Source organism: Scleropages formosus, chromosome 20, assembly GCF_900964775.1.
Source record: "Scleropages formosus chromosome 20, fSclFor1.1, whole genome shotgun sequence".
Lineage (NCBI taxonomy): Eukaryota > Metazoa > Chordata > Actinopteri > Osteoglossiformes > Osteoglossidae > Scleropages > Scleropages formosus.
In genome coordinates, this window is record NC_041825.1 from 9,571,124 (window position 1) to 9,595,092 (window position 23,969).

A 23,969-nucleotide genomic window follows, 5' to 3' on the forward strand; every position below is an offset into this window, starting at 1 on the left:
CAAGCTACTGCAGGGTTGTGTTTAGTTTGTCTTTCCTTAAAATGAAACAAAACCCAAACATTTAGAGCGGCTGACAGTAGTGGTTCGAGCTGCTGCCTTTGGATCTGAAGGATGTTAGTTTGAATCTCGCCAGTACTGTAGCACCCTTAAGGGAGGTACTTACCACGAACTGCTCCTGTAAAATTACCCAACTGTAGAAATGGGTAACTAGCTTTAGGAAGCTTCACGTTGCACATTGCTTTGGGGAAAAGCCTCGGTTAAATAAATAAAAATAAGTACTGAATGCCTAGGAATTAATCATCTCGCTAAAATCATTCTTAAATGGCTAAGAACAAATACGCACATAATCATTGTAACAAGTGTTTAATTAAATTAATAACCTCTGCATTATTCCATTTCAAAAGAGAAAATTAAAATAATTTTGCTGATGTTCTCGTATTTGCATATATTTCCCAGCAAACATTACTTTGATTAGTATAATTAAAAAGGATTCACCTTAAATGAATCTGTTCAATAAATTAGCTGAATCCAGTGATACTTTGTATTTATAGTTCACTAAGACATAATTTACTAGGGGAATGGCTGTTAAAAACCCGGAATGCACAGGGTTAGTCAAGGACCAGAAGCACTCAAAAAGGGTATGAAATGGTCAAATTTTGACACCGGCACAGTTACTCATTTCTCCCTTGAGCCGCGAAAGAGTCTGAAAAGAAAGAAAATGGCAACGAAAGCTCCACATAAATGCATCATCTTTGCTTTAAGGCCTGGTCCTTCCTCAGACTTTCTGTTATATCTCACCACGGCTGTGAATGATTCATGCGTCATCTCCAACCTCTCTTTCAATGTGAAATCGCAGCAGAGTTTTCTGCAGAAATGCCACGGATGTAAAGCCCAGATGACAAAAACAACGGAAAGGAAAAAATCAATTGTCAACCCGTGAAACCTTCTGAAGGAGTTTGGGCCCAACTGTCATCAGGTTCGACAACGGGGGGGGGCTGTTTCGGCCGGTAGCTAGAGCGGCTCAGAGGTTGGGATCCCAACTATTGCTCTCTTACACTTAAGCAAACTTCTTTTGATCAGTTGTTCAAGTAAAATGACCCTGCTGTATAAATGGGTAAATACTTGCACTTACTCTAACAATGTAAGTTGCTTTGGCGAAAAGCATCAACTAAATGAGTAAAGGTTTCATTTTGTCTTTACGGGAGTTCTTTCACTTCATGGTGGCTGCTCTCTATTCCGTGGCTGGTGGCAGGTTGCAGTTCCAAAGCTGTGCTACAGAACCTAAGAAGCAGGGCTTTGAATGGGGCCATTCGGTGGTCCGGTTAGATGTGAAGCAACAGCAGAGGGATGATATTGAGGGGAAATGAAAGGATCTGCTCCCTTAAACCTACAGAATGCAATCACTTGCTACACTTGTCCACCTCTGACCGCTTTGTGGTACCGTGCGCCAGCGGTCCAAAATCAAAAGCCGGAAGGTTTTCAGTTTTACCTCCGACGTGGTCAATGATCTCTCAGAAGAGCTGAAACCCTCTCAACGTCAGGATGGGTCTCAAATCACATTGCTTTCAGTCCCTATCAACAGTTGCAAGAAAAACTTAGTGAACCCCTCGGAATAACCTGGGTTTCTTTATTAATGACTCACAAAATGTGGTCTGATCATCAGCGCAATAATAGACAAACACAATCTGCTTAAACCAGTAACACACAATTGTACTTCTTGTCGTGATTGAATCTGTCTTTTAAACATTCACAGCACTGCCTAGAAAATGTATGTGAACTCTTGTGTTTAGTAACTGGTAGGACCTGCTTTAGCAGCTATAACCTACATTTGTTTATTTAGCAGATACTTTTCTCCAAAGCAACTTCCAGTGAACTCCATGTCATGTTATCAGCCCACTCACCTTATTCACCATGGTGACTTACACTGCTAGATACACTACTTACACTGGGTCACTCATCCATACATCAGTGGAACACACACACCCTCTCTGTCACTCACACACTATGGGTGAACAGCATGTCTTTGGACTGTGGGAGGGAACCAGAGCACCCAGAGACAGGGAGAACATGCAGACTCCACACAGACTGAGCGGGGATCGAATCCACATCCTCTCGCACCACCCAGGCGCTGTGAAGCAGCAGCGCTATTCGCGGTGCCACCCTCTACCTCCACCAGATGTTTCCCGTGGCTGTAGATCAGACTTACACTACAGTGAGAGGGAATTTTTAGACCATTGCTCCTCACAAAACTGTTTCCATCCACTGATATTTCTGGAATTCCTTGCATGAACAGCTCTCTTCAGGTCATGCCACCTGTGTGGCGTGTGTTCCTGAAATGCACTCTCGCCGTACGTTGCAGTGGAGAAAAGCGTCTGCTAAATGAGTAAGTGTAAATGTAATTGAAGTGCAGGTGTCCTGCCATGGCTGCTCCGAGTAGCACCTCAGCAGGCCATCAGGCCTGAACTCCAGGATGAAAAGAGCGGAGAGATTCCAGCTGGCTGGGCACAGCTGTACCCACGTTCATGTTATGGTTGTTTGCGTAATGCACATGGTCCCAAGGCCTCTGTGGGACTAATGTGAAAGTGCCTTCTGCCATGTTCTGTGACTGGGCACCTGCATCAGCAGATCTGCTCCAAAGCAGGGCGACATCTGGCAGGAAGCGGTGCAGCGAGCTGAGGCCGTCCGTAGTCACCCACTTGCCAGGGTGCCTCTCCTTTCTTATTTATCCTTCTCTTTATTTTATCATAATTAATATATTTTTTTAAATTGTTATTTCTTCTATTTTTCTTATGGATAGCACAGAGGCAGAAACAGTGCACTGAGAAATTGCCTGCACATTCACACATATGGTGCAAGGTCTTGGTTGCAGAAGGGTCCAGAGGGGTGACCACACGTTCCACATTTCCTTTGAATTGTTATGCGCATCGGACTATAATTATTCAAGCGGGAAAAAATTATTTCAAGACATGGGAAAAAAAAAATCAGTGTCTCAGCTGTCTAGCCTTTGTGTTGTTCAGAGCCCCACGAAGAAAATCTGTGCTGCAGATCATAAATTCAGCGAGGTTCTCCAACACAAAGTTCTCTGCCAAGGAATATTGGCGATATTATTAGCGGTTTGCTTGTTACTTTTACTTTATTTATTTTTCGTGGAATGGAAACTCACAGTCTTCTTTTTTTCTGTCGCTTGCAGAGCTCCTGGGATCTGCAAAGAGAGTTAACGTCAACTTTCAAGACACAGATGGGTGAGTGAGAGGCAGTCGTGTGGTGCGCAGTGAGCCAGCGGAGACGCCGTCGGTCTGGCTGGAAGACGCCCACGTGTTTTCTACCCGCACCTTACAGATGCGGAGCAGAGTCTCAGTGTGTGGGTTTGCATGTGTATATGCAGTTGCAGAACAGTGAAAGTTAGACTTTTGTGAAAAAAAAAAAAAAAACAAAATTTCAGGAGGGAAGTGTTGGAGCAATCTCTTGCCCGTGTCCACTTGGTAATCATAGTAGAGGAGTAAACACACTGTAAAAATCCCCACAAGCCTTCATGTTTCCTTTTACCCTCTTCCCAGCAACCCACCACCACCCCATCTCCACCTTCCTCCTATCCAGTGATGTTCCCAACAGGGACTCAACAGCCGCACCAGGCGCAAGCCCCCCAGTGGACTCTAAGCCTCAATATAAAGTCCACCCTGCAGTCTCCCAAACTCACAATCGGTCTAATACTTCTAACGGCTGGATTTGAAACGCAAGCAAATACATATTTGTGTTTGTGTACGTCCGTGTGTTGGCGGGTGGTTGGATGGATTCAGCATAATTCGGCATATTTTAGCACCGAAAACTTGCTATTGGCTAAACCAGCAAAGACCGATGCTTTATTTTTATTTTTATTTTGCTGTCACATGCCACTGACAAAGAGAGGCGCTTTTAGCATCATCCTCGAGGGCAATGCGGATGACCTCAGTTTTATTACAGGGGAATGGCGTTCTGTGGCTCTTGGACATTTGTTGGCCGTTCTAATCTTACATTTGTCAAGAATGAGACAGAGCGTATTGTGTTCTGGAACGTCTGTGTTATGCCAGCTCTGTTGTGATGGCTGTGCCTGAGCTCCGCCCCTCAATGAGGTAAATGCCAACCATGAGTCTCCTCGGTGGGACACCAACCGTTCCCTTCGGCCTGTTATGCTCCCGATCGGCTGAGGCATCTTCTGCCCCACTATATTATCAAGCAAAGTGATTTTTCGGGGTGGCAACGAGGACGACTGCACAACGATGACCATTTTCCCGATGGGGTGTCAGATAGGGAGTGACGCATGTTCTGTAGGGAGGTTGGACATCTGACAGAAGAGAAGCAATGACTCTTGAGGGTAATGATGTCCTTGGAGTCTAGTGTGGTGCAGCTGTAGGAAGAAGGATCTGCACATGAATGCAGGCTCCGTCTTTGTAGCAAGCGGTCAAGACTGCCTGTGATCAGTTGCTCTGCTCTGTGGAACCCGTGTCTGTGGTTTCAGGCTTTTCGACAGGAGATGGAGTCTGAGAAAATCCGCAGTAAAATCTGTGTATTTCGCTGGCCTGCCGAACCGGAAACATTTCCTCTCCTTCCAGCGCTGGAATGTGTACGCATTCTGAAGACATCAGCAATCGATAAGATTAATTTGTTTTATTCATCTGCTGGGCCACAATCGTTTCATCTTGTCGGTCCACAGAGAGAAGCAAACAAAGGCCAGACTATTCCTCTTGTTGTGGGAGCAGCTCATTTAACATGATGAGGGACTCCTAGCGATGCTGAGGATTTGTCAGACCGCCAGGGCCTACTGTGTACCAATTGGGCGCTATGAGCACTATCTTTCCCCTCTTTTTTCCTCCGCTAGCATGTTTCCAGCAGTTTAAGGAGGCAGAACAATTTCTCCTAGCTTGGAAACAATGACACATCACGTAGCAGTGACACAAGGCTGCTGTGGTGGGATGGCAGGGGCTATTCATCCCCACCACTTACTGCTGTTACCCCCTTACACTGTTACGCTGTTGTCCCTGCAACCAATTATAATTGTTGGAACTATCGGGCGTTTCTGTACACAGCGTTTTCACTGTCCATAAATTGCTTGCTAGAGCAGTTTTGTCATTAATCATCACTGATATACTATAATAAATTATTCTTTACGTGCATTTTTCAAAAATATTGCATCAGGATGAACTAATATAAGATCTAAGCATAAACCTTCGATTAACTGTTCATAAAGTCTTTTGTCATCTCGAAAAGAAGTTACCGAGAAACACCTTTAATGAACTTTGTAAAAGTGCATTATTGCTTATTTTGTACTTGAAAAATCAGGTTTTTTTTCTGACCTTTTTGTCCAAAGACTAGTGTTTTTTTCTTTTTTTATCATTGTGTTGAAACACATGTTCAGCCTTATTAGGCTTCACTGTTTATGTCTCAGTACTACAGAACAAATGAAAATCAAACACAAAGCTATTTTGGACTCGTCTACAGTCAGGATTTCCTTTATCTACTGCATCGCCGGTCAAAATGCAGAGTCACCGAATGGATTATACTCACATCATTTGATAATTTCACATTTTCAATATGTTCATTTTCCGACTAGATGGCTCGAGGAGAAAAATACCAAATGTAAAAAATGCACTTTATGACATTGTGCAGTTCTACATATAAATATTAATGTTGCCTGTGTGGGCTTTTGAGACCCTGTGATGTATGAAGTCAATTAGTATGTATAACGGTATGCATATTTGAAGCAATACTTTCCCCAGATGGCATGTACTTGGGGTTGATTGATGACAACTTCACCGGGGGATAAAAAGGTTTCTTCCTCAAATTGATCACTGCCATGCACTACTAAAATGAGGAGAAAAAGCACTGAGTCCAAACATTTCAATACCCAGTCCACCCAATATTGTAGTCGTTCAGAACATGAAGAATTTGCCACCGAATTTGGAAATGTCTGCCGGGCGACAGCTTCATGTAGTGTTTTCAAGAGGGAAGATTTCCACGAGAGTATGATGCCAAAATATTTTTGCCACCACACATTCAATTTGCCTCTTGCTTCTGACCCAATGAGAAAATGAACAAGGTGGCAGTAAAAGAAACGCTTCCCGCAGAGTGATAATTTATGTGCTCCTGGAGGCAGTTCATGTTTCTATTTCATTACCAAGTGTGTCATTCAGAGCCCAACGACGCACCGAGCGCTACGGACGTATTACGAATGTGTTGCTGGTAGCGTCTTATTGGTCACAGTCAACTGTTGTTGAAATGTTGATATGGAAATTACACTGTGCGATAACAGTATTGCATGGATGGTGGTGATAACATCTCAGCTATATGAAGCACAGTACTCCATTTGATATTCCCTCTCTAGATGTTGACATTATCATATTTAAGATGCAAAGATTGTATTTCTTGCAACGCATGTTGCCCGCGGGCTCTAAAGTTCTCGGTGTGCGATAGCGTGAGATAGGCTCACTCTCTGGAGCTGTGATGAACTTGCTCTCTGCTCTCCTGATTTATCATCCAGCATGTCAAACCAAAAGTAAACAGCCTATAATGGGTTTGTTTCTCTGATGGATGCCCCCCTTGGCAAGGCCCACCTCCCGACAGGATTACATTAGATCTCCAGCCATGGGCTGGGGCATCAATCACCTGCAGAGGGAGGACCGGCCAGTCCGGTTGTCCTGCTTAAGCAGTCATGGAGCTGCAGGACAGACTGACTAAAGGGTCCTTTTAGAACAATGAGTGTTGGAGTTTGGATAGAACGCCAATGACAACGAATCATCAGAGATGGAATGAGGCCGTAGGGCCAACTAAATAAAATGTCCTCTCAGAGCAGCCATGGAGCTGTAGAACTTGAGATTAAGTCCTACAGGTATCGAGGCTAGTGCAGGCTACTGTACAGGTGGTCCCCGATTTACGATTGTTCGACTTAACGATTTTTCAACTTTACGATGGTGAGCTGGCGATAGACATTGGGTAGAAACCGTACTTGGAATTTTGTTTTCCCGGGAAAGCGATATGCAGTGCGATACTCTCTCTCGATGCTGGGACGCGACAGCCATCCGCATCTCCCATTTTGTCACCCAGAGGTGTGTATTAGGTGTATTAAATGCATTTTTGACTTACGGTATTTTCGACTTACGATATTTCCAACTGACGACGGGTTTTGCGGAACACAACCCCATCATAAATCGGGGACCACCTGTATATTACACTGTAATGCAGCAGTTGAGTGATTAAAGCACTTGAGTCACATTTCAGCAGTTGGGGGCAGCTGGTAGCATGGTTATTAGAGCTCTTGCCTTCAAGACTCAGAAGATCACAGATTCAAACCCCGACCTCCAGCTGTAGTACCCTTGAGCAAGGTTCTTACCCTGAAATGCTCCAGTAAAATTATCCAGCTAGATTAATGCTGTAAGTCACTTTGGAGAAAAATGTCAGATAAATGAATAAATACATTTTCCAGATGACCTTCAGTCCTTTAATAACGGAGATCGAGCGAGGTGTTTCAGCTGTCTACCACAGTATTACCTAACTGGTCATTTGCTCATCCACTCAGTTGCTGGATCTCCTGCACGATAGCTTTTGCTTTGCTCTGGAAAAAACTAAGAGTTACTGCAGTATGTTCATTTATTTACCTATTTGTTTAGATAACGCTTTTCTCTGAAGCAACTTACAGTGTTAAGCTACTTACAGTTATTCATCAATTTATTAACCAGATTACTTTTTACTGGAGATATTTAGGGTAAGTACCTCGCTCAACGTTACTGCGGGAGGAGGTACCCTTGTACTTTCAGATACTGGGATCTCTGGGTCCTCTGAGCTCAAAGGCAGCGGCTTGGCTATCGACACCCAAGTCTGATAAAATTGAAAATATTTGTATTATTATTTCGATTTAGTTATATAAATGATGTAATTTAATTATTTTATTTATGGTGGCATGGCAGGTTTGAGTGTGGCCTGCTCTCTGGTGGGTCTGGGGTTCGAGTCCCGCTTGGGGTGCCTTGTGATGGACTGGCGTCCTATCCTGGGTGTGTCCCCTCCCCCTCCAGTGTTACCGGGTTAGGCTCCAGTTCGCCACAACCCCGCTCAGGACAAGCGGTTTCAGACAGTGTGTATTTTATTTATTTTATTGAAAGTATCTTTCAAGTAAATTAGTAGATTTATCATGATTAATAGAGTAGCTCCTATAAAAAGGTATTTTTGCTGCGAAGCGATGCTTACGTCATACTTCTTGATTGGGGGGGAGGGGAATCTGTTCTAACACACCCATCCACTTTCAGCTTTAGTTGTCTCTCAAGCATCACTAATTTTGATAATAACAACAACAGAGGAGTGCAAGATCACAATCGGAAATGAATAGATGATTGTGCCACTTGCTCTGCACAGGAGGGGCCCAGGGGTGAATTCACTTATTAATGGAAATAGGTCAGAGCCCTGTATGAAAGTAATGTTTGGGGCTGCGGTTAAAGTGACAGACGGGAACCGAATCGCTGCTCGTTTGGAAGGAGATGCTGTCGTAATTCAATCGCAGCTCTCTGCAGGGACAGGGGTCAGGGGAGGGGCCGGAATATTGCACGGCTGGTTATTTTCTTGCCCTGCTGTGGAGTACAGCTGGGCTTTCTCCACATCCCTCCCACCATTTCTGGCCACGACACCACATATTGGACCCAACCAGACCACAGATTCTGTGCTGTGTTTTTCCAGTGTGGGAACACTATTTCTTCTCATCATGGCCACATGCCAGCATTATCATTGCCAGCATAGACTAAGAGATTTCCAGGCTCCTCCTCTTAATATGGCACATTCTCGAGAAAGTATTTTGGAGGGAAAGGTGTAATGGCTGGAGAAGATGTGGCCTTTACTGCCTCAGTATTGTTTTGCAGAAGGGCTTTTTATTGCCTAACAGTCTGTCCTGAAAACTGGATTGGGGCTGGCAATCTCATAAGGAACTTTTACAGTTTTTCTGAGCTCATGTCTGTTTTACTGGCTAAGTGATAGCGTTCGCTATACAGTTTACTGGGGATAGCTGGTAGTGTTGCTGCCTTTGAATCCAAAGATCACAGGTTCAATCCTCTGCCTGTAGTATCCTTGAGCAAGGTACTTACCCTAAAAATTGCACCAGTAACATTACCCAGCTCTATACTGTAAATGGGGAAGTAATTGTGAGCTTGTAACTATAATAGTCATAACATCATAAGCCACTTTAGAGAAAAGTTCTGGCTAGATAAATCAATGTAAACTTCACTCAACGTAGGCTTTTGAGTGGAACATACAAATATTCCACACATTTCCAGATGAACGTTACATTATGGTTTACATAACACTGACACAGAGGGAAGGGAAACTGGGTTTTGTCAGTGACAATTGAAAATGCTCTGGGTTGCTCTTAGTGTTACAAGAAGCAGAATTATTACATTTCCTAGTACTGACTTGTTCTTTTTTTTTTACATTTCTCATTTAAATATTTGTAAAAATTGTGAACACTCTGGATCTGACCGTGAGTCCTACGCTAGTTCATTATGCAAATGGTGCCTCTATGATCAGATTAGCAATGATGTCAAACTGTACCCCAATTTAGTTGCTACAGTACTTTTCACACCAGAGCTCTGAAGAGTGTGAAGCTGAATTGAGTTATATTTAGTTTGAAATCGTAATTTAGAAATACTACGTCCCGCGAATAGCCAAACATATAGGGTTATATTCCATCCTTACCATGGGCACTAGAAGAACAGCTCTTCCGCTCCCTGAGGGTACTGTGAATGGAGTCTGTGGCCTTTGTATGCTCTGCTGAATTCTCTCCAGCACTTCCAACAAAGCTCCACTCTGTCCCATAGTTGGCTGTCCAGCAACACATCTAATAATAGAAGCTGCGATGATCTTATTCTCAATCTGCTTCACGAAGAAGAGTACGTACGTACCTTTAGACTGGTGCCTGAGACAGCCAGAAAGAGGTTTAGAAGGCAGTGGATAAGGATGTATTGGGCTCATCTCTCTGATATGTTCTACATTTCCTAGAAACTTGTGGATTGCTTTACCAGTACAAAAAAATGTAATGTAGCCCTCAGATTATTGTATTATTGATACTGACTCCAGTGTGTGGCCCAAGATCCATATGTCACAATGAAAGATTTCAAAAGTTACAGTTGCTCTCTGTGTGGTATCAGGTATGAGTTTCTCAGTCTGCGGGTGTGACCTAGAGTGGTGGGAATACAGGTGCCGCATGACCTGCAGAGACTTTTCTGAGGAGCATGACAGTGACATAGAGAAGGGGTTACTCGTCTTACCTGTCAGCTTTATCCCCGTCGTTCTTTATCATGTCCCAAGAGACTGTTGTCTCCCAGCCTTCACAGTGGTATCTGTCAGAACTGACATCTCATCCTCATTAATCTCGACTTTACTGCAACCAAACCATGAGATGCATTGAGCCTCATTGAATCCCACATTCTTTTCCCATCAAGATTGGCATGTTTTCAATGCTTTCCTTGCTTTTCCCTTTCGTGTCCCCTTTGGGTACTCCAAGAATACTTTGTGGCTTTATGCCCTTGTATGGTCTCCCAGAACCACGTCCTAACCCTCTGTAAATCTCGGCACGTGTGTGTTATTTGGCTGATCCAATCACTGTTATCCCACGGTGCGTGAGAATTCAGTGAGAATATTGCAGTGTTGTCTAATTTTTACACATCAGCTTTAGCTGACGGATCCTTCTGAAACCAAGAGATTCTTCTCTACAATGCAGCCTCTTAAAACCAGACCTTCATGTGTTGGTGGTTGCAATAAAGTTTACTCCAGCACCTACCCACCATAAAGTCCGTGAAGTTACTTAGATGTTTTGAAGGAAAAGCCAGCAGACAGTTTTGATTCAGTGCTGAGTGACCTTCCCGTAGTCCCATAGCCCATCCAGACAGTTGCAGCACCATGGATATTTTTGATGGCAGCCCTGTTTGAACTTCAGAAAGCCAGTGACATAGTCAGATCCCCAGAGAGTGGTGGAGAAGAGCAATAACAGCAGGGGGATGACAACAGTGACAGAGCCAGGAGCAATCCACACATTGCCAGAGGGTTGGAGATGGAAAGATTGTTTTCCAACAATGATAACAGTAATGGTGCTGTGTAGGCAGCTTGACCTTACTAGAAAGCTTGTTGGAGCAGCTGATATTTGTAGGTGAATTCATCTCCTTTGGGGTTTTTCATGAGATAGATGCTGCAGAAGAGGGTGAAGATACTCCAAAAGTGAAATGTACAGTACATGGAGTGAAGAAAAGGAGGGGAAACCACAAGATGGATAATGGCAAGTGGACCACTGACTATGTAGTGGTCCTGTTGGGAAAACATCTGAAATGTGTCTGGGTGGCTGTTCCTCTCTGTGATCTTCGTAGGGCAAGAAAAAAATCACAGCACAAATGTTATACATCACTGCAAATCTCTCTGAACAGTGATCCGCTAATATAACCAGTCTGTTGTGCCATCGCTGGATTCAAAGGTCACAGGTTTGGATCCGGCAGGTCTGGGGTTTGAGTCCTGCTTGGGACTGGCGTCCCATTCAGGGTGTTTCCCGTCCCCCTCCAGCCTTGCGCCCCATATTGCTGGGTCAGGTTCTGGTTTGCCGCAACTCTGCTCGGGACAAGCGGTTTCAGACTGTCTCTCTCTGTGTGTGTGTGTGTGTGTGTGTGTGTGTGTGTGTGTGTGTGTGTGTGTGTGTGAGAGAGAGAGAGAGAGAGATTTGGATACTTGTATCCCTTGAGCAAGAGACTTACCCCAGATGGCTCCAATAAAATTTTCCAGCCTGCATAAATGGGTAAATAATTGCATGTTGCTTTGGGGAAAGGCATCAGCTAAATTAATAAATGTAACGAGTTTGTTTTATATTCCTTTGTTTAAGTGTGAATATTAGTCCGTGGTATGAATGACTTTTAACACGTGACTTAGAAGTTGCAAATTCAGAATTCTATGTGAACATTACCGACAAGGTACCCTTGAAGGAAGCCTTTAAACTGAAAGGCTCCAGCGAATATCTAACCGTAAATATCAGCAAAGTGTAAACTGATTAGGCAAGACACTAAGGATAGAGGCATTGGCTAAATGAGTGATAATAATACTAATCATACATGGCTGGCTGCCAGTGTGATTGTGACGTTCTACCCTGTGTATTGCAGATTTGCTGCTCTTCACCATGCAGCCCTCAATGGCAATATGGAGCTCATCTCCCTGCTGCTGGAGTCTCAGGCCACCGTGGACATCAAGGACCAGAAAGGTAACAATCCTCCACCCACCTTGACTCATTCTGGTAGAGCAACGGATCTTAGCTTATAATATTTTGAAAAGTACTGAATACCGCAGGGAAGCTCTGAAGTGAGCTGCATATTATATATAAGTTCAAGGAAATTTGCTAAGTTGTCCATATTCACATTTACATTTACATTTATTCATCTAGCAGACGCTTTTCTCCAAAGCGACGTACGTCTCAGAGAATCATATTAATCAGTCATATTAAACTATGCATACTAGGAAATGGCATCGACCTCTCGGCTTCTTTGGCTTTTGTGAGACAAAACTTGGGACAGGTGCAATGCCGATTTCACAAGTTTGGGGTTTGCAGAATCAGTGCTCACACTTTTAGAATCGGTGAAAAACCAAAAATGTATGCACTGTAACCTTGATACCATAATTATTGTAAATTAAGGCATTTCAAATAGTTGATTTTAATTTTATTTGATTATTTAGAGTAAGAAGTCTCCCCGGTATCTTATTAACCTCTCTTGGATTGCTGTTTGAAATAATAATTTATTCCAAGTGTGTCCATGCTAATCTCTAACATTCTTCTGGCTGTCAGGAGCCCTTTCTCATGAAGAGCACCATGTATCACACTGCTTAAGTTTCTGGACTCATGACCAAAAAAGTCGCCACTTCAAGACCCGGGGCAGGGGTGCAAGAGAAGTGCACTTCAGCACGAGGGACTAAACCTCATTTACATAGTAATGATATATTAAAAAAATAAAAATTATCCAGCTGTAGGACTGAGGAAGCACACTCAGACCAGCTAAATACAACGAGTCTGTGTTTGTTGAGGAACTGTAAAAGTATTCGAGACCGTTCTCTTCCCCTAGGGATGCGCCCACTCCACTACGCTGCCTGGCAAGGGAAGACAGAGCCCATGAAGCTACTGCTAAAATCAGGCTCCTCGGTGAACGGGCAGTCGGATGAGGGTCAGATTCCCTTACACCTGGCAGCTCAGCACGGTCACTACGATGTCGTGAGTACTGACCACTCCGCCCCGCGCCTGCATTCATCCTGAGGGACCAGAGGTTATCACACTACACATAAGAAACACCCGACGCCGGACATCTCATTTTAAAGGCTCGATAATTCAGTCCACCGAATGACTCTAAAGTCTGCCGTGAGTTTGTTAGCTCGGAGCTTTTGATGCGCGATCTCTTCACGGCTGACGTGAGCTTCGCAGAAAACTTCCTTGCACCCCATTTGAAATACCTGCGTATCGTCTGTGGAAAGGTGGATGCGCTGTAGTGCTGTTCTGACATCTCAGATAATGATGAAGCATCCCTGGGCCACATGGAGCCCTGACAGCTTCACAGCTGGTCAAAGATGGAAACTCAGTCCCGATCCAGTTCCAGCCGTCCCTGTAGTCACATGGCATCATTAGTGGGCTCGTTGTAAAGACACGGAGCGTAATGCGCCCTCTCGGCGAGCTCGGTCGATCTTAGCGCAACTGCACTGCTTGTGCAGAGGAAGCTTCCTGCAGCTTCTGGTGATACGGGCCGGTCTGATAGGCGCTCACTCTCGAAATGAGCACTGCTGGAGGGATCAGAGCATTTCCACCCATGGTGTCCTGTTCAGTCTTTTATAGAGATTAACAAGTTTTATCGCCGCTCTTGCTGTTCAAGGGGGAAAAAAAGCAAAGTCTAGAGAAGCGGGAGGATTAAAGTAAGGGGATGGAGGGGAGTGTAGCTCCACAGCACTCGGGCCCTAATGCCCTAATGCTGCAGTTCACCAGAGTGCAAACGCTACATTTGCATTTTGTCGGGAGGAGGAGGGAACTGAGGGGTCCCGGATGAATAGATTCATTATCTCAGGATCTTGTGCGTATATTTCCAATTACAGAACAGAAAATAGCTTAGCATGCACTAGGGTGACGTGAGGTCGTTGCTTTTGCGAAGCTATGCTGTACCTTTTGCACTGTAATGATTATTGTGGGGAAGAGTCCTCGTAAGAGGGCCAGGCCAGCATGTCTAAACTGCAGGAGTTAGGAAAAGTGCAACCCTGGAACGAGCCCAAAATCAGTCACGAGGAGGCTTCTCCCAGCTTGCCTGGTTTTGTCCCAATGATATTTAGCTGTTTCCGACATGCGCTCTCTAACGGAGCGGAAGGTCACGGTGGACATATGGGCTTCAGCGGGGCTTGAGGTGCAACAGCAGCATCTGGACAGCGTGCAGTGTCAGATCCCAACTCGTGGTAGAACACGCAAACACCCCGGGTGTTTCCGCGAACTCCGACAGCTCTGTACGTCTCTCCGCAGTCCGAGATGCTGCTGCAGCACCAGTCCAATCCGTGCATCGTGGACAATGCGGGCAAAACCCCTTTGGATCTCGCCTGCGAGTTTGGAAGAGTCGGCGTGAGTTTTGCGAGTTTGCCACTATCACGCAGCTGCATTTTTCTAACGTACGCGTGTTAGCATCCGTGTTAATGGGGCCATTTGGGGGTTGGGTTCTGCAGGTGGTCCAGCTGCTGCTCAGCAGCAACATGTGTGCTGCTCTCCTGGAGCCCAAACCCGGAGACTCCACCGACCCCAACGGAACCAGCCCCCTGCACCTCGCCGCTAAAAATGGCCACATCGACATCATCAGGTCAGAGGTCGCCCACCGCTGTGTCGACAGAGCGTGGTACAAGGAGGAGCTTTAGAACCTCAACTCAAGGGTATAAGCTTCCTGGAGGACTGCTTTGTTGATACAAAGTATTAATAGCATTTTGTGTAATAATTCAAAAAGGGGTCACGACTGTTCATTTTATCGCAGAATAACTGCTCATCGGATCATCTTCTGTGATGCCACTGAAGAATCCTTCTGTGTGAAACCAGATTTCAGGCTCTGTGGGGTTTCCGATATTTAATCGGTACCTTTTCACGGCCGTGAGGCATTTAAGGAAATTGCTTAGCTCCCTGAATGAGTCCGAGGGAAGGTGCAGTCAGTCGATTACGGGCAGATTGCTTGTCCTCTCTCCTCTGTAGTGAATAGATGGCAGACTTACTTTGTGCCTGGGTTCACAAGATTTACTGTGGACAGTTATATTGTTAGGGAGCTCGCAGCACTGCCACTGTAGGAAAATTTACGTTGTTTTGTTTCACATTGACTTTTCTTTGTCGACCCTATTTAACATGGGAACATAAATACCGTTCTGTTTTGTCTTAACTTTTCGGATGCCTCATTCCCATTGTGTTTGTCAGGGTGTGCAGTGAGCCACTGTAATTAGACACAATAGGCAAAATACGCTCTGTACAAGAACGTTTCTGCCGAGCAAGAGGAACGGTTCTCCCACCCAGCTCCCGCAGAAATGCAGTGAGCCGTGAAGTGAAACGGCACAGATCTGGGGACGCGCTTGGGCAATACGTCTACGAGGTGCGCAGGAGACTGTCGTCGGTGTCAAAGCAGACGTGACACATACTGGGGAAAGCTTTCAGCCAAGCATTTTGTTTTTTTTGCTGGTGGAGAACATTGTGTCCCGGTCTTGCTCGAGGAATATCCCGGTGGGAGAAGAGCTGTTGATATGTGTTGACATCGGGAGAATTGACTCAGCATGGGTGAAAAGCAGAGAAACAGATAGGCAAAGGTGAGCATGACCTGTTGATAATTGATTGCTGAATACTCTCATATGTGAGCCCAAAGCGAGTGTGCAGTGTTCCTATTATCTGTGTGAATCAAGCTAACCGAAAAATACTGTGATAACATTTTGTTCAGAGGGGTATAGGGCAGGGTAGTGGACAGGGCCTGTAGGATGGTGGAGGTAATGGAGCGCAGCTAGAATCCTGGGGGGAGGTCCTTGTTTGCGGTGGCCCTTCCATCATAATAACTGTCAAGGGGTTACTATTACTGCTGTAATGGCCTTGTCTCCTTGGGTAGCGAAGGTCAGGGACATGTTTGACGGTGAAGTTATGTAGGTGATGTTACGGTGATGTGGTGATACTCGGCAAACAAGCAGATGATGATCTCCACTAAGTGAATCTGCCAGGGAGTGTGGCTTCCCCATAGGTCACTTGGCTGTATTAACTTCTGACCACAGAGCCGCACAGCGTGCAAGTCTTGGTTAAGAGTCAAGGTGCTGCCTACTTGGCTCCTTGAGATCTATGAAAAAGTACTAAGAAACAAAATTTTTCTGTTTGAGATCAATTTTATTCAGTTCATTTTGTAGTTTTGGAATGTGGGTTTGTTCCTTCTTCTTGCCCTACCTTGGTGTGAGACCATGACGTTTCATTTATTTTGTGTCCCGACTTCTTTAGACTTGAAGTTGACCAGAGATGGGAAAAGGAGCTGAAGAGCAGTATCCTTGTTCGGTCTCTTTCTGTTGACACGCATATAACTCACTGTCACACTATTTCAGCTGCAGAGAAACCACATCAGAGACATATGTGATTCCATGATTTTGAAGTCAAATTCATTCACAATTTTTCCTTCTGTACGGTCCACAATGGTGACAGAGAGCTCCGAGTGTCTAATAAAATGGATTAGACGTGGCAGCAGAGACAGGCTGTGACACTGTCTGAAGAGCTGTGACTCACACGCACACGTAGACATCATTGGGATGACGTGCGAAGCGCAACACGGCCAAAGAATCTTCTGATTTTCAGCGCTCCTCTCACATGGTGAAATATTACATGGCACCACTCCAGATACACTGAAACAGATGCATCCTCTGCTTTTGCACGTGCTGCTAGGCCCGGCTAGCATCCTGCTCTGACGGAGTGTGTGTGTGTGGAAAAAAGAAGCTACGTGTATGGATTGGCACACCGCGGAGACCCAATCTTCCTCGGCAGGGAGCCCGTTCCTTTCGACCGTCGGAGAGCAGGGAGCGGGCAGAGGGGCGTCGCTCTAAACTTCACACAGCCCTGCTGCTCCCTCCCATAAATCTCAAAATAACTGCTGGCATTCACCATGTTAGCACTCTCCATGTTCGCCCAGACTGCTCTTTTCCATGTGTTTGCCAGAAGAGGTGCTCGACTGGCATTAGCGGGTATCATTCTCCTCCCATTTTAACCCTGATGATCGTCCTCACGTGTTGGCAGGAATGTTGCTTCTTCTCATGTAAGCCAGGATTGCTCTCCAACCCACATTTGCTGGGATCACTCTCCTCCCCTCTTCAGCCGTGATCGCTGTTCTCACAGCATTAGTCAGAACAGCTCTTGGGCTTCTATTAAATGGGATCACTCTGCTTCCATGTTAGTCGATGTTGCGCTTCTATACTTGTTGGCCGTGACGGCTCTCCATCCTTCTTCTTTAGCCAGGATCACTCTCCTCCTTGTGTTACCTGGGATTCTTCCTTCCCATGTTATCCAGGATCCTTCTCTCCTCTCCATATTTCCAGTAGAGAGTTAGCTTTACGCTGTACCAGTTCCTTAGGTGCTAAGTAGCAGCCCAGCCCACCAGTTACATTTGTAGTTAACGTACCTGTCACGTCCACGCCCACAACACAAGCGACAACACCTGACTCTGCACTAGCTCCTGAGTAATCGCTCAACCTATAAAGACCCTCTTCAGCTCCCGTACCGTTGCGGAATCTCTTTTGGGACATCCGCCCTTCCTCGCGTTACTACACACACACTTTATTCCCGATCTCCAGTTTTCTGACTCCTTGCTTCGTTCTCCAACCACGTCCATGGATCCTCGTTCCTGTCCTGTTCAGGACCGACCCTTCTCCTGTCCCTGGTTTTGAGAACTTGCCTCTTTCCTCAACTTCTGACGAACAACGCTGCACTTGGGTTCAGCCGTCCCAGCTCCCTGTGTTCCGCATGACAGAACCACCTTTGAACAAGGATTCCCAGTATTTTTAGGAGCTCACCAAAAAAGGCCACTGATGAGGCTCCTAAAGATGTTACCAGTTCCACACGCCTCCCTGCACTTGATACTCTTCTTCATTTTATTTGAACTTACTTTACGTTGCCTTCTAAAAATGATTTGCATGTTTCTTTTTTCCACCATTTCCTTCCTCATTTATGCATGAGTCCTCCACAGATTTCCTTTAACATGGTAATCATACATCCTTTCAAATGGTGAATTGTTCAGACTGTGGTTCTTTTCAACTTGTCTTGGACGATTAGCATTGGCAACAACCAATTCCCTGTCTCATGCGTGTGTGTGTGTGTGTGTGTTGATGATTAAGAGTGAGTAATCCATTCAGTTTAAAATGTTTCTAGCCAATCTCCCAATCCCCTCCCTGTGTATTTTGTGGCTCTGCAGTATATGTGATGCGTAATGTCCTACTCATGATTTGAGGAGTGTTGACGGTTCCAGCACAGCTTGCTGTACAAGATGCGTTGCACCTCAGCCTTAGTCGTATGGCTGTGAAACCTGGTGTTAAGACCTCCAGTGGAGCTCCAGCGCGCTCCAGGGAAGCAGCGTACCCGTGTTGAGAGGTGCGAGCAGCAGTGGGTCGCTCCCCTCTCCCAGCCAGCGGAATCAAGTGTGAGATCTCCCTGACGGCCCATGTGATAAGCCTGAGGGACTGTCCTGCTGCAACGTGATTGCTGGGTAGGCCTAACCAAGGAGAGAAGGAGAGAGAGCCTGGTTTTTCACAGGGGCTTCAGGCAGTTGGTGGCTGCACGCTTATCAGCAGCGGTCCTTCTTTGGGAAAGAGAGGGGCAAGAATTACTGTGTGCACACGTCCTGCTCTGTCCTCTTTCCCGTGATCGACCGCACTGTCGTAACATGCTGACGCACATCGTCAGTTAGCCTGCGATTTCATCTCAGCGGCGTGTGATAGCCCAGTCCCGCATGCTGGATTGTGGCAACCTGTACCAGCGATCACCTGAAGGGCATCGCACCCCACCTCCCGCCGCACCTCCACTGAGAGCTGGGCTGCGGAGACTCTGGTGCCTCGTTTACCGAAACACCACCTGCTTTCCCACACCGGTGACCCCAGAGCAGACTGTTAATTGCATCACTAATCCATTACCCTTAAAGCGTTGCTCGCAGTCTTATGGCGGTCAGCTATAAATTAATGGATTGCAGTGTCTCTGCAAATGAGTTTGCAAAATTAAGACATTTCACTTTCATTAGTCATGCGGGTGTACAGACGTGACTTAATTTACATGTATTTATTCAACCGACACTCTCCAAAGCGACTTACAGCGTTTCGGCTACCTACAATTATTTACCCGTTTACACAGATGGGTCATTTTTATTGAGCCAACTGACGGTAAATACTTTGCTCAAGAGTATCACAAAGGTCGGTAAGATCCATACAGAAGGCAATAGCTCTTTTTCAGATCGCCTCCTCTTTCAAATGCCTTTCTGAAGAACTGACAACGTGCAGGGCTTGCAGTTTGTTGCAAGGGCTTAAGCACTCAGCCTTGCACGCAAGCTTGATGCTCGCGGCGCTCTGTCACGTAACATGTCCCCAACAAGCCTTGCAACGAAACAGATTAATGTGTTTCATTAGCAACATGGCTAAGGGCTTCTTTTTATCAGACATAGCCCGAGAGCGAGGGGTTTCTCCTGGGAGGCGATACACCGGAGGCAAAGCTCCGCCGAGAAAATCCAGGAAAACGCAGATTACGCAATGCTAATGAACAGTTTGCAGCAGCCCAAGGCCGTGAGCCGCGGCGCAAGAACCGTTTGCTTTTCCGTGCGTTTGTCAAGGGTTTTCTTTGACTTTGCGCACAAGACTTAAGAGTCATAAACTTCAGGAAAGTAAACAGGAATGTGCAGCTCAGTAAAGCACAGGCGGATTTCTCAGTTTTTGAGATGATTAGTTACAAACGTTGCATCGCCCTCAAATACAACAGTGTGATCCAGGATGAGCTTCGTTGCCTCCTGTACATGGGAACGTGTGTTCAGCTTTGTATGGTGGATCACAATATTAAAAGGAGGACAAAGGTATTACAATGTGTGCCACTTTTGACTGTAACTCAACATTGTCTCAAATGCTAAGGAGAGCCTTTGGTCATGTGGGCGTGACAAATCATGAGAGTTTGGAAAGTTTGGAGAAATGAGACTGTCCACATTTTGTGCTAAAGGGTGTAATTCCATAATTTTAAGATACTGTCTCCATGAAGGGCAGCTCACTGTGTAGGGAGTAAAAGCTAGAAGGCCCAACTGGAGCATCGCAGATGTACTCTAAAGAACTCGGGGTAATGTGATGGACTGGCACCCCATCTATGGTGTTGCCTTGTGCTTTCAGGATAGGCTTGAGACCACTGAAACCCTAATTCCTTGGTTAACAACAGTGAGTCAGTGAGTGAGTTAGAAATGGAGCATTGCAATTGTGCTCTGTTCTTCTACTTGAAGTGCTGAAGATGAATTAGCTCAATATATAAATGGGTAAAATGTAAAATTACAAGGAATGAAAAAAAGTGTGTGCTAGATAATAATCATAAAGCAAAGGGATATTACATCTAATGGATGTCAGGTGTATCTGTCTGATCAGTCGAGCCAGTGAGTTTGAGAGACTTTGTAATGGTCTGTCTGCACTGATCTATGTCTGACTCGCTGCTTTGTTTCCCTTCCTGCAGACTCTTGATCCAGGCTGGCATCGACATCAATCGGCAGACCAAGTCAGGCACAGCTCTCCATGAGGCAGCTCTGTGTGGAAAAACTGAGGTGGTGCGCCTTCTGTTGGATGTAAGCATCCCTGATGGACTGGGAGTGGAAGAGCGCACGGAGGGGGTGGCAATGGTTTGGACTGAGATCATACTGGGAAAGGAGGGTTTAGTCAATGATGAACAATGAGTGAATGGGATTGGAGAATGAGAACACTGACGGAAAGTTTGGAGATGGAGACAGGGGGATGGATGCACGGAGAGGAAAATGAAGGAGTGGATCAGGATGGAGGTGGACGGTAATGGTAGAGGGGATGGGAACAAGAAGAGAATGAAGGAAAGGAAGGGGATGAGATGAATGGGAATGTAGAAGTGGATATGAGTAGAACTGAGGGGAATGAACAGCTGAGAATGGAGAAACGGGTTAAAAAAAAGTTTTTAGTCAAGGCAAATGTTACCACGAGAGGACCGCATATTAATTGCACTGCTGTGCAAACATGTACTTAGGGTTGTTACTTTTCCTGTCAATTTAACGTTCTGTTTTCATCAAAAATTAGAAAATTATTATAATAACAGTAGTAGTCGTTGTAGACATATCATTATTATTATTATTATTATTATTATTATTATTATTATTATTATCTGAGCTATGATCCCTGATTTTCTGTTTACTGTTTTATTTTTTCAGAGTGGTATCAATGCTGCAGTGAGAAACACATACAGCCAAACTGCGTTGGACATTGTCAACCAGTTCACCACCACACAGGCCAGCAGGGAGATCAAGCAGATGCTCCGTGGTGAGTGACGGGGGGGGACAGTGCAGCTGAGACCGGACTTACTTGTACATTACACTGTGAAATGCTGGACCCAGCTGAAACAAGCAAAATCAGTGTTGCTATCTATTGTGTAGTATTCTTATACAAAATATGAGATTTGTTTTGATAACAATAGTTAGGTCTTTCTGATAACATAATTATGTTATATATGTTTGAGCATGGTGGGGGCGTGATGGCACAGTGGATTGGAGTGGGTTCTCCTTTCCGGTGGGTCCGGGGTTCGAGTCCTGCTTGGGGTGCCTTGGTGTCCTATCCTGGGTGTGTCCCTTCCCCCTCCAGCCTTTTGCCCTGTGTTGCCGGGTTAGGCTTCGGCTCCCCGGGACCCCATATGGGACAAGCGGCTTCTGGGGATGTGTATTTGAGTACAAATTCTGAGGTTTCCATGAACCCAAACATGAGTGGTGTTTGACGTGTTTCGCTGCTTTGATTCATTTGATTTGATTTTGACGGCAGCGGGGCGGGAACCGCTCCCGTCGTCTGACCCCTGTGTCTTACACCCCTTCGCTTGTTTTCGCTGCGCAGACGCCTCTGCGGCCCTGCAGGTCAGGGCCTTGAAGGATTACTGCAACAACTATGACCTGACGAGCCTCAACATCAAGGCTGGCGACGTCATCACGGTGAGCTTACTGTGGGAGCCGGTGCCTTTACCACGTGGGAAGCCGGGCGCTGTACACCTGCAGCAAATAGAGAGGATGGGTCACTGCTGCAGGGGAACATGAATATAGTGTGACAGGAACGTGATCAGCGCTCTGTGTGTGTGCGTGCGTGTGTGCGTGTACGCATGTAAAAAGATTTACACATTAGTTTATTTCAAATTTGAAATTCTACATTATTTATTTAAAAAAAGCATTTATATTGTCATGCTTATATACGGTTTTACTGGTATTTTAATTTCTAATAACTAATAATATTAATTAATAATAGTATTAATAATATTTTAATAATTAAAAAAAGATTCCCAATAAAGATTCCAATGATGGCACATGTTGAAAACACAGTTTTTACAGTGTCTCTAGAGGGAGCTGTTGACTGTATTTTCCCTTTATGGATTTCTGTGTGGTATATTAGGGTATTTTGTGTCAAAATTAAAGATTGCATGCTTTAAATGAGCGTGAGTGCTTCACTGGTGTCCTGTGCTGGTTTATTGTTGTTCTTCCACCTGTCTGCTTGTGTTTTTCTAAGGTTCTGGAGCAGCACTCGGACGGCCGGTGGAAGGGCTGTATCCATGACAACCGCACAGGGAATGACCGAGTGGGCTACTTTCCCTCCAACATGGTGGAGGTGATCAGCAAGCGGGCAGGTGTGCTGTCACATGGGTGCGATGTGGGTCTCGAGCGGGACACCGAAAGTTTAGTCCAAAGGGAAAACACAGGAGACACTGTTTCTCGTAGTTAGACAAAATCGGTGCCTGACGGGAGCAGGGCTGGGTTTCGGCGTGCGTACGGACCAGGAACTTTCCCCCGGAAATGTGCAAAAAGAGGTGTAACCGACAGTTGATTACATTGTTGGCTTGACTCTTTTTTATATTTTGGCATGATGCTTTTTAAACCACTCTAACGCTGAACCACGTGATTGATGGAGAAGCCAAAGAAAGAAGCGGGACAGAATGCCCTCATGCCATTTCCACGTTAGACAGGTCACGATATGAGAATGCAAAATGCTTGTTCGGCGTCTAATCAGGCTTCCGGCTGACATGTCACACGAGCGCTAGATGCAGTAGAAACAGAGTACAGAGAAACCCTGCGGCTCAACAACAGCAGACAAGGTCTTTAAGCATGTACTCACGTAGCACATTTCTGATGCCTCTTACATTTGTTTGTGAGGCCTGGGCATGGATCATCATGCCGGTGAAATACTCCTGGCTTATAAATGATTTGATTGCTGAGACAGTGGTCAGTAAGACCATGACTGACCCTTGGGTCATTGTGCATTAAATGGGATGCTCAGGGACACGAGGATGGCAGGGTGTGAGTGTCATGCTCCAAGAAGGAGCCTACAGACAGGACTCAATTGCTGGTGCTTCTTTATTGAGGGTTAGGAAAGAGAATAGTCGGGGACAGGTGAGGGTCGGTCGATTGGAGTTCATCGTTCGAGGAAGCGTTCGGGAGCCGGATTCGAGAGGACGAGAGCAAGGAATCGAGGAACCAGGGGAGTCGTGTCCGAGGGCAAGGGAGGAGGGAGCGAGGAGGCGCACGGGGAGAACACAGAGAAAGCGCACGGAGTTGCAGTTGCTCAAACGAGGTTCCGCAGTCCGAGGGTGTCTGGGCAGCCGCTTTATACCCGGTCTCCGTGATTTGGTGCAGGTGCGGTGCTTGGGCACGCGGTTGGGGGCGTGACAGTGAGACTGGCTGCTGTCATAGCAGCCATGCCAGTCTGCTGCA

General features: G+C 45.7%; 1 protein-coding gene across 2 annotated transcripts in view; it reads left to right on the forward strand.

Annotated features, from left to right (window-relative positions):
- caskin1 (CASK interacting protein 1) overlaps positions 1-23,969 on the forward strand; it is a 100,744-nt gene that overhangs the window by 56,558 nt on the left and 20,217 nt on the right. For both annotated transcript variants that reach the window (XM_018740810.2, XM_018740815.2), the window contains exons 2-10: positions 3,191-3,242; positions 12,147-12,244; positions 13,098-13,243; positions 14,525-14,620; positions 14,722-14,852; positions 20,726-20,834; positions 21,441-21,549; positions 22,111-22,205; positions 22,771-22,888. In XM_018740810.2, the coding sequence (XP_018596326.1) occupies positions 3,191-3,242; positions 12,147-12,244; positions 13,098-13,243; positions 14,525-14,620; positions 14,722-14,852; positions 20,726-20,834; positions 21,441-21,549; positions 22,111-22,205; positions 22,771-22,888 (954 nt within the window). The remainder of the gene's footprint in view (positions 1-3,190; positions 3,243-12,146; positions 12,245-13,097; positions 13,244-14,524; positions 14,621-14,721; positions 14,853-20,725; positions 20,835-21,440; positions 21,550-22,110; positions 22,206-22,770; positions 22,889-23,969) is intronic.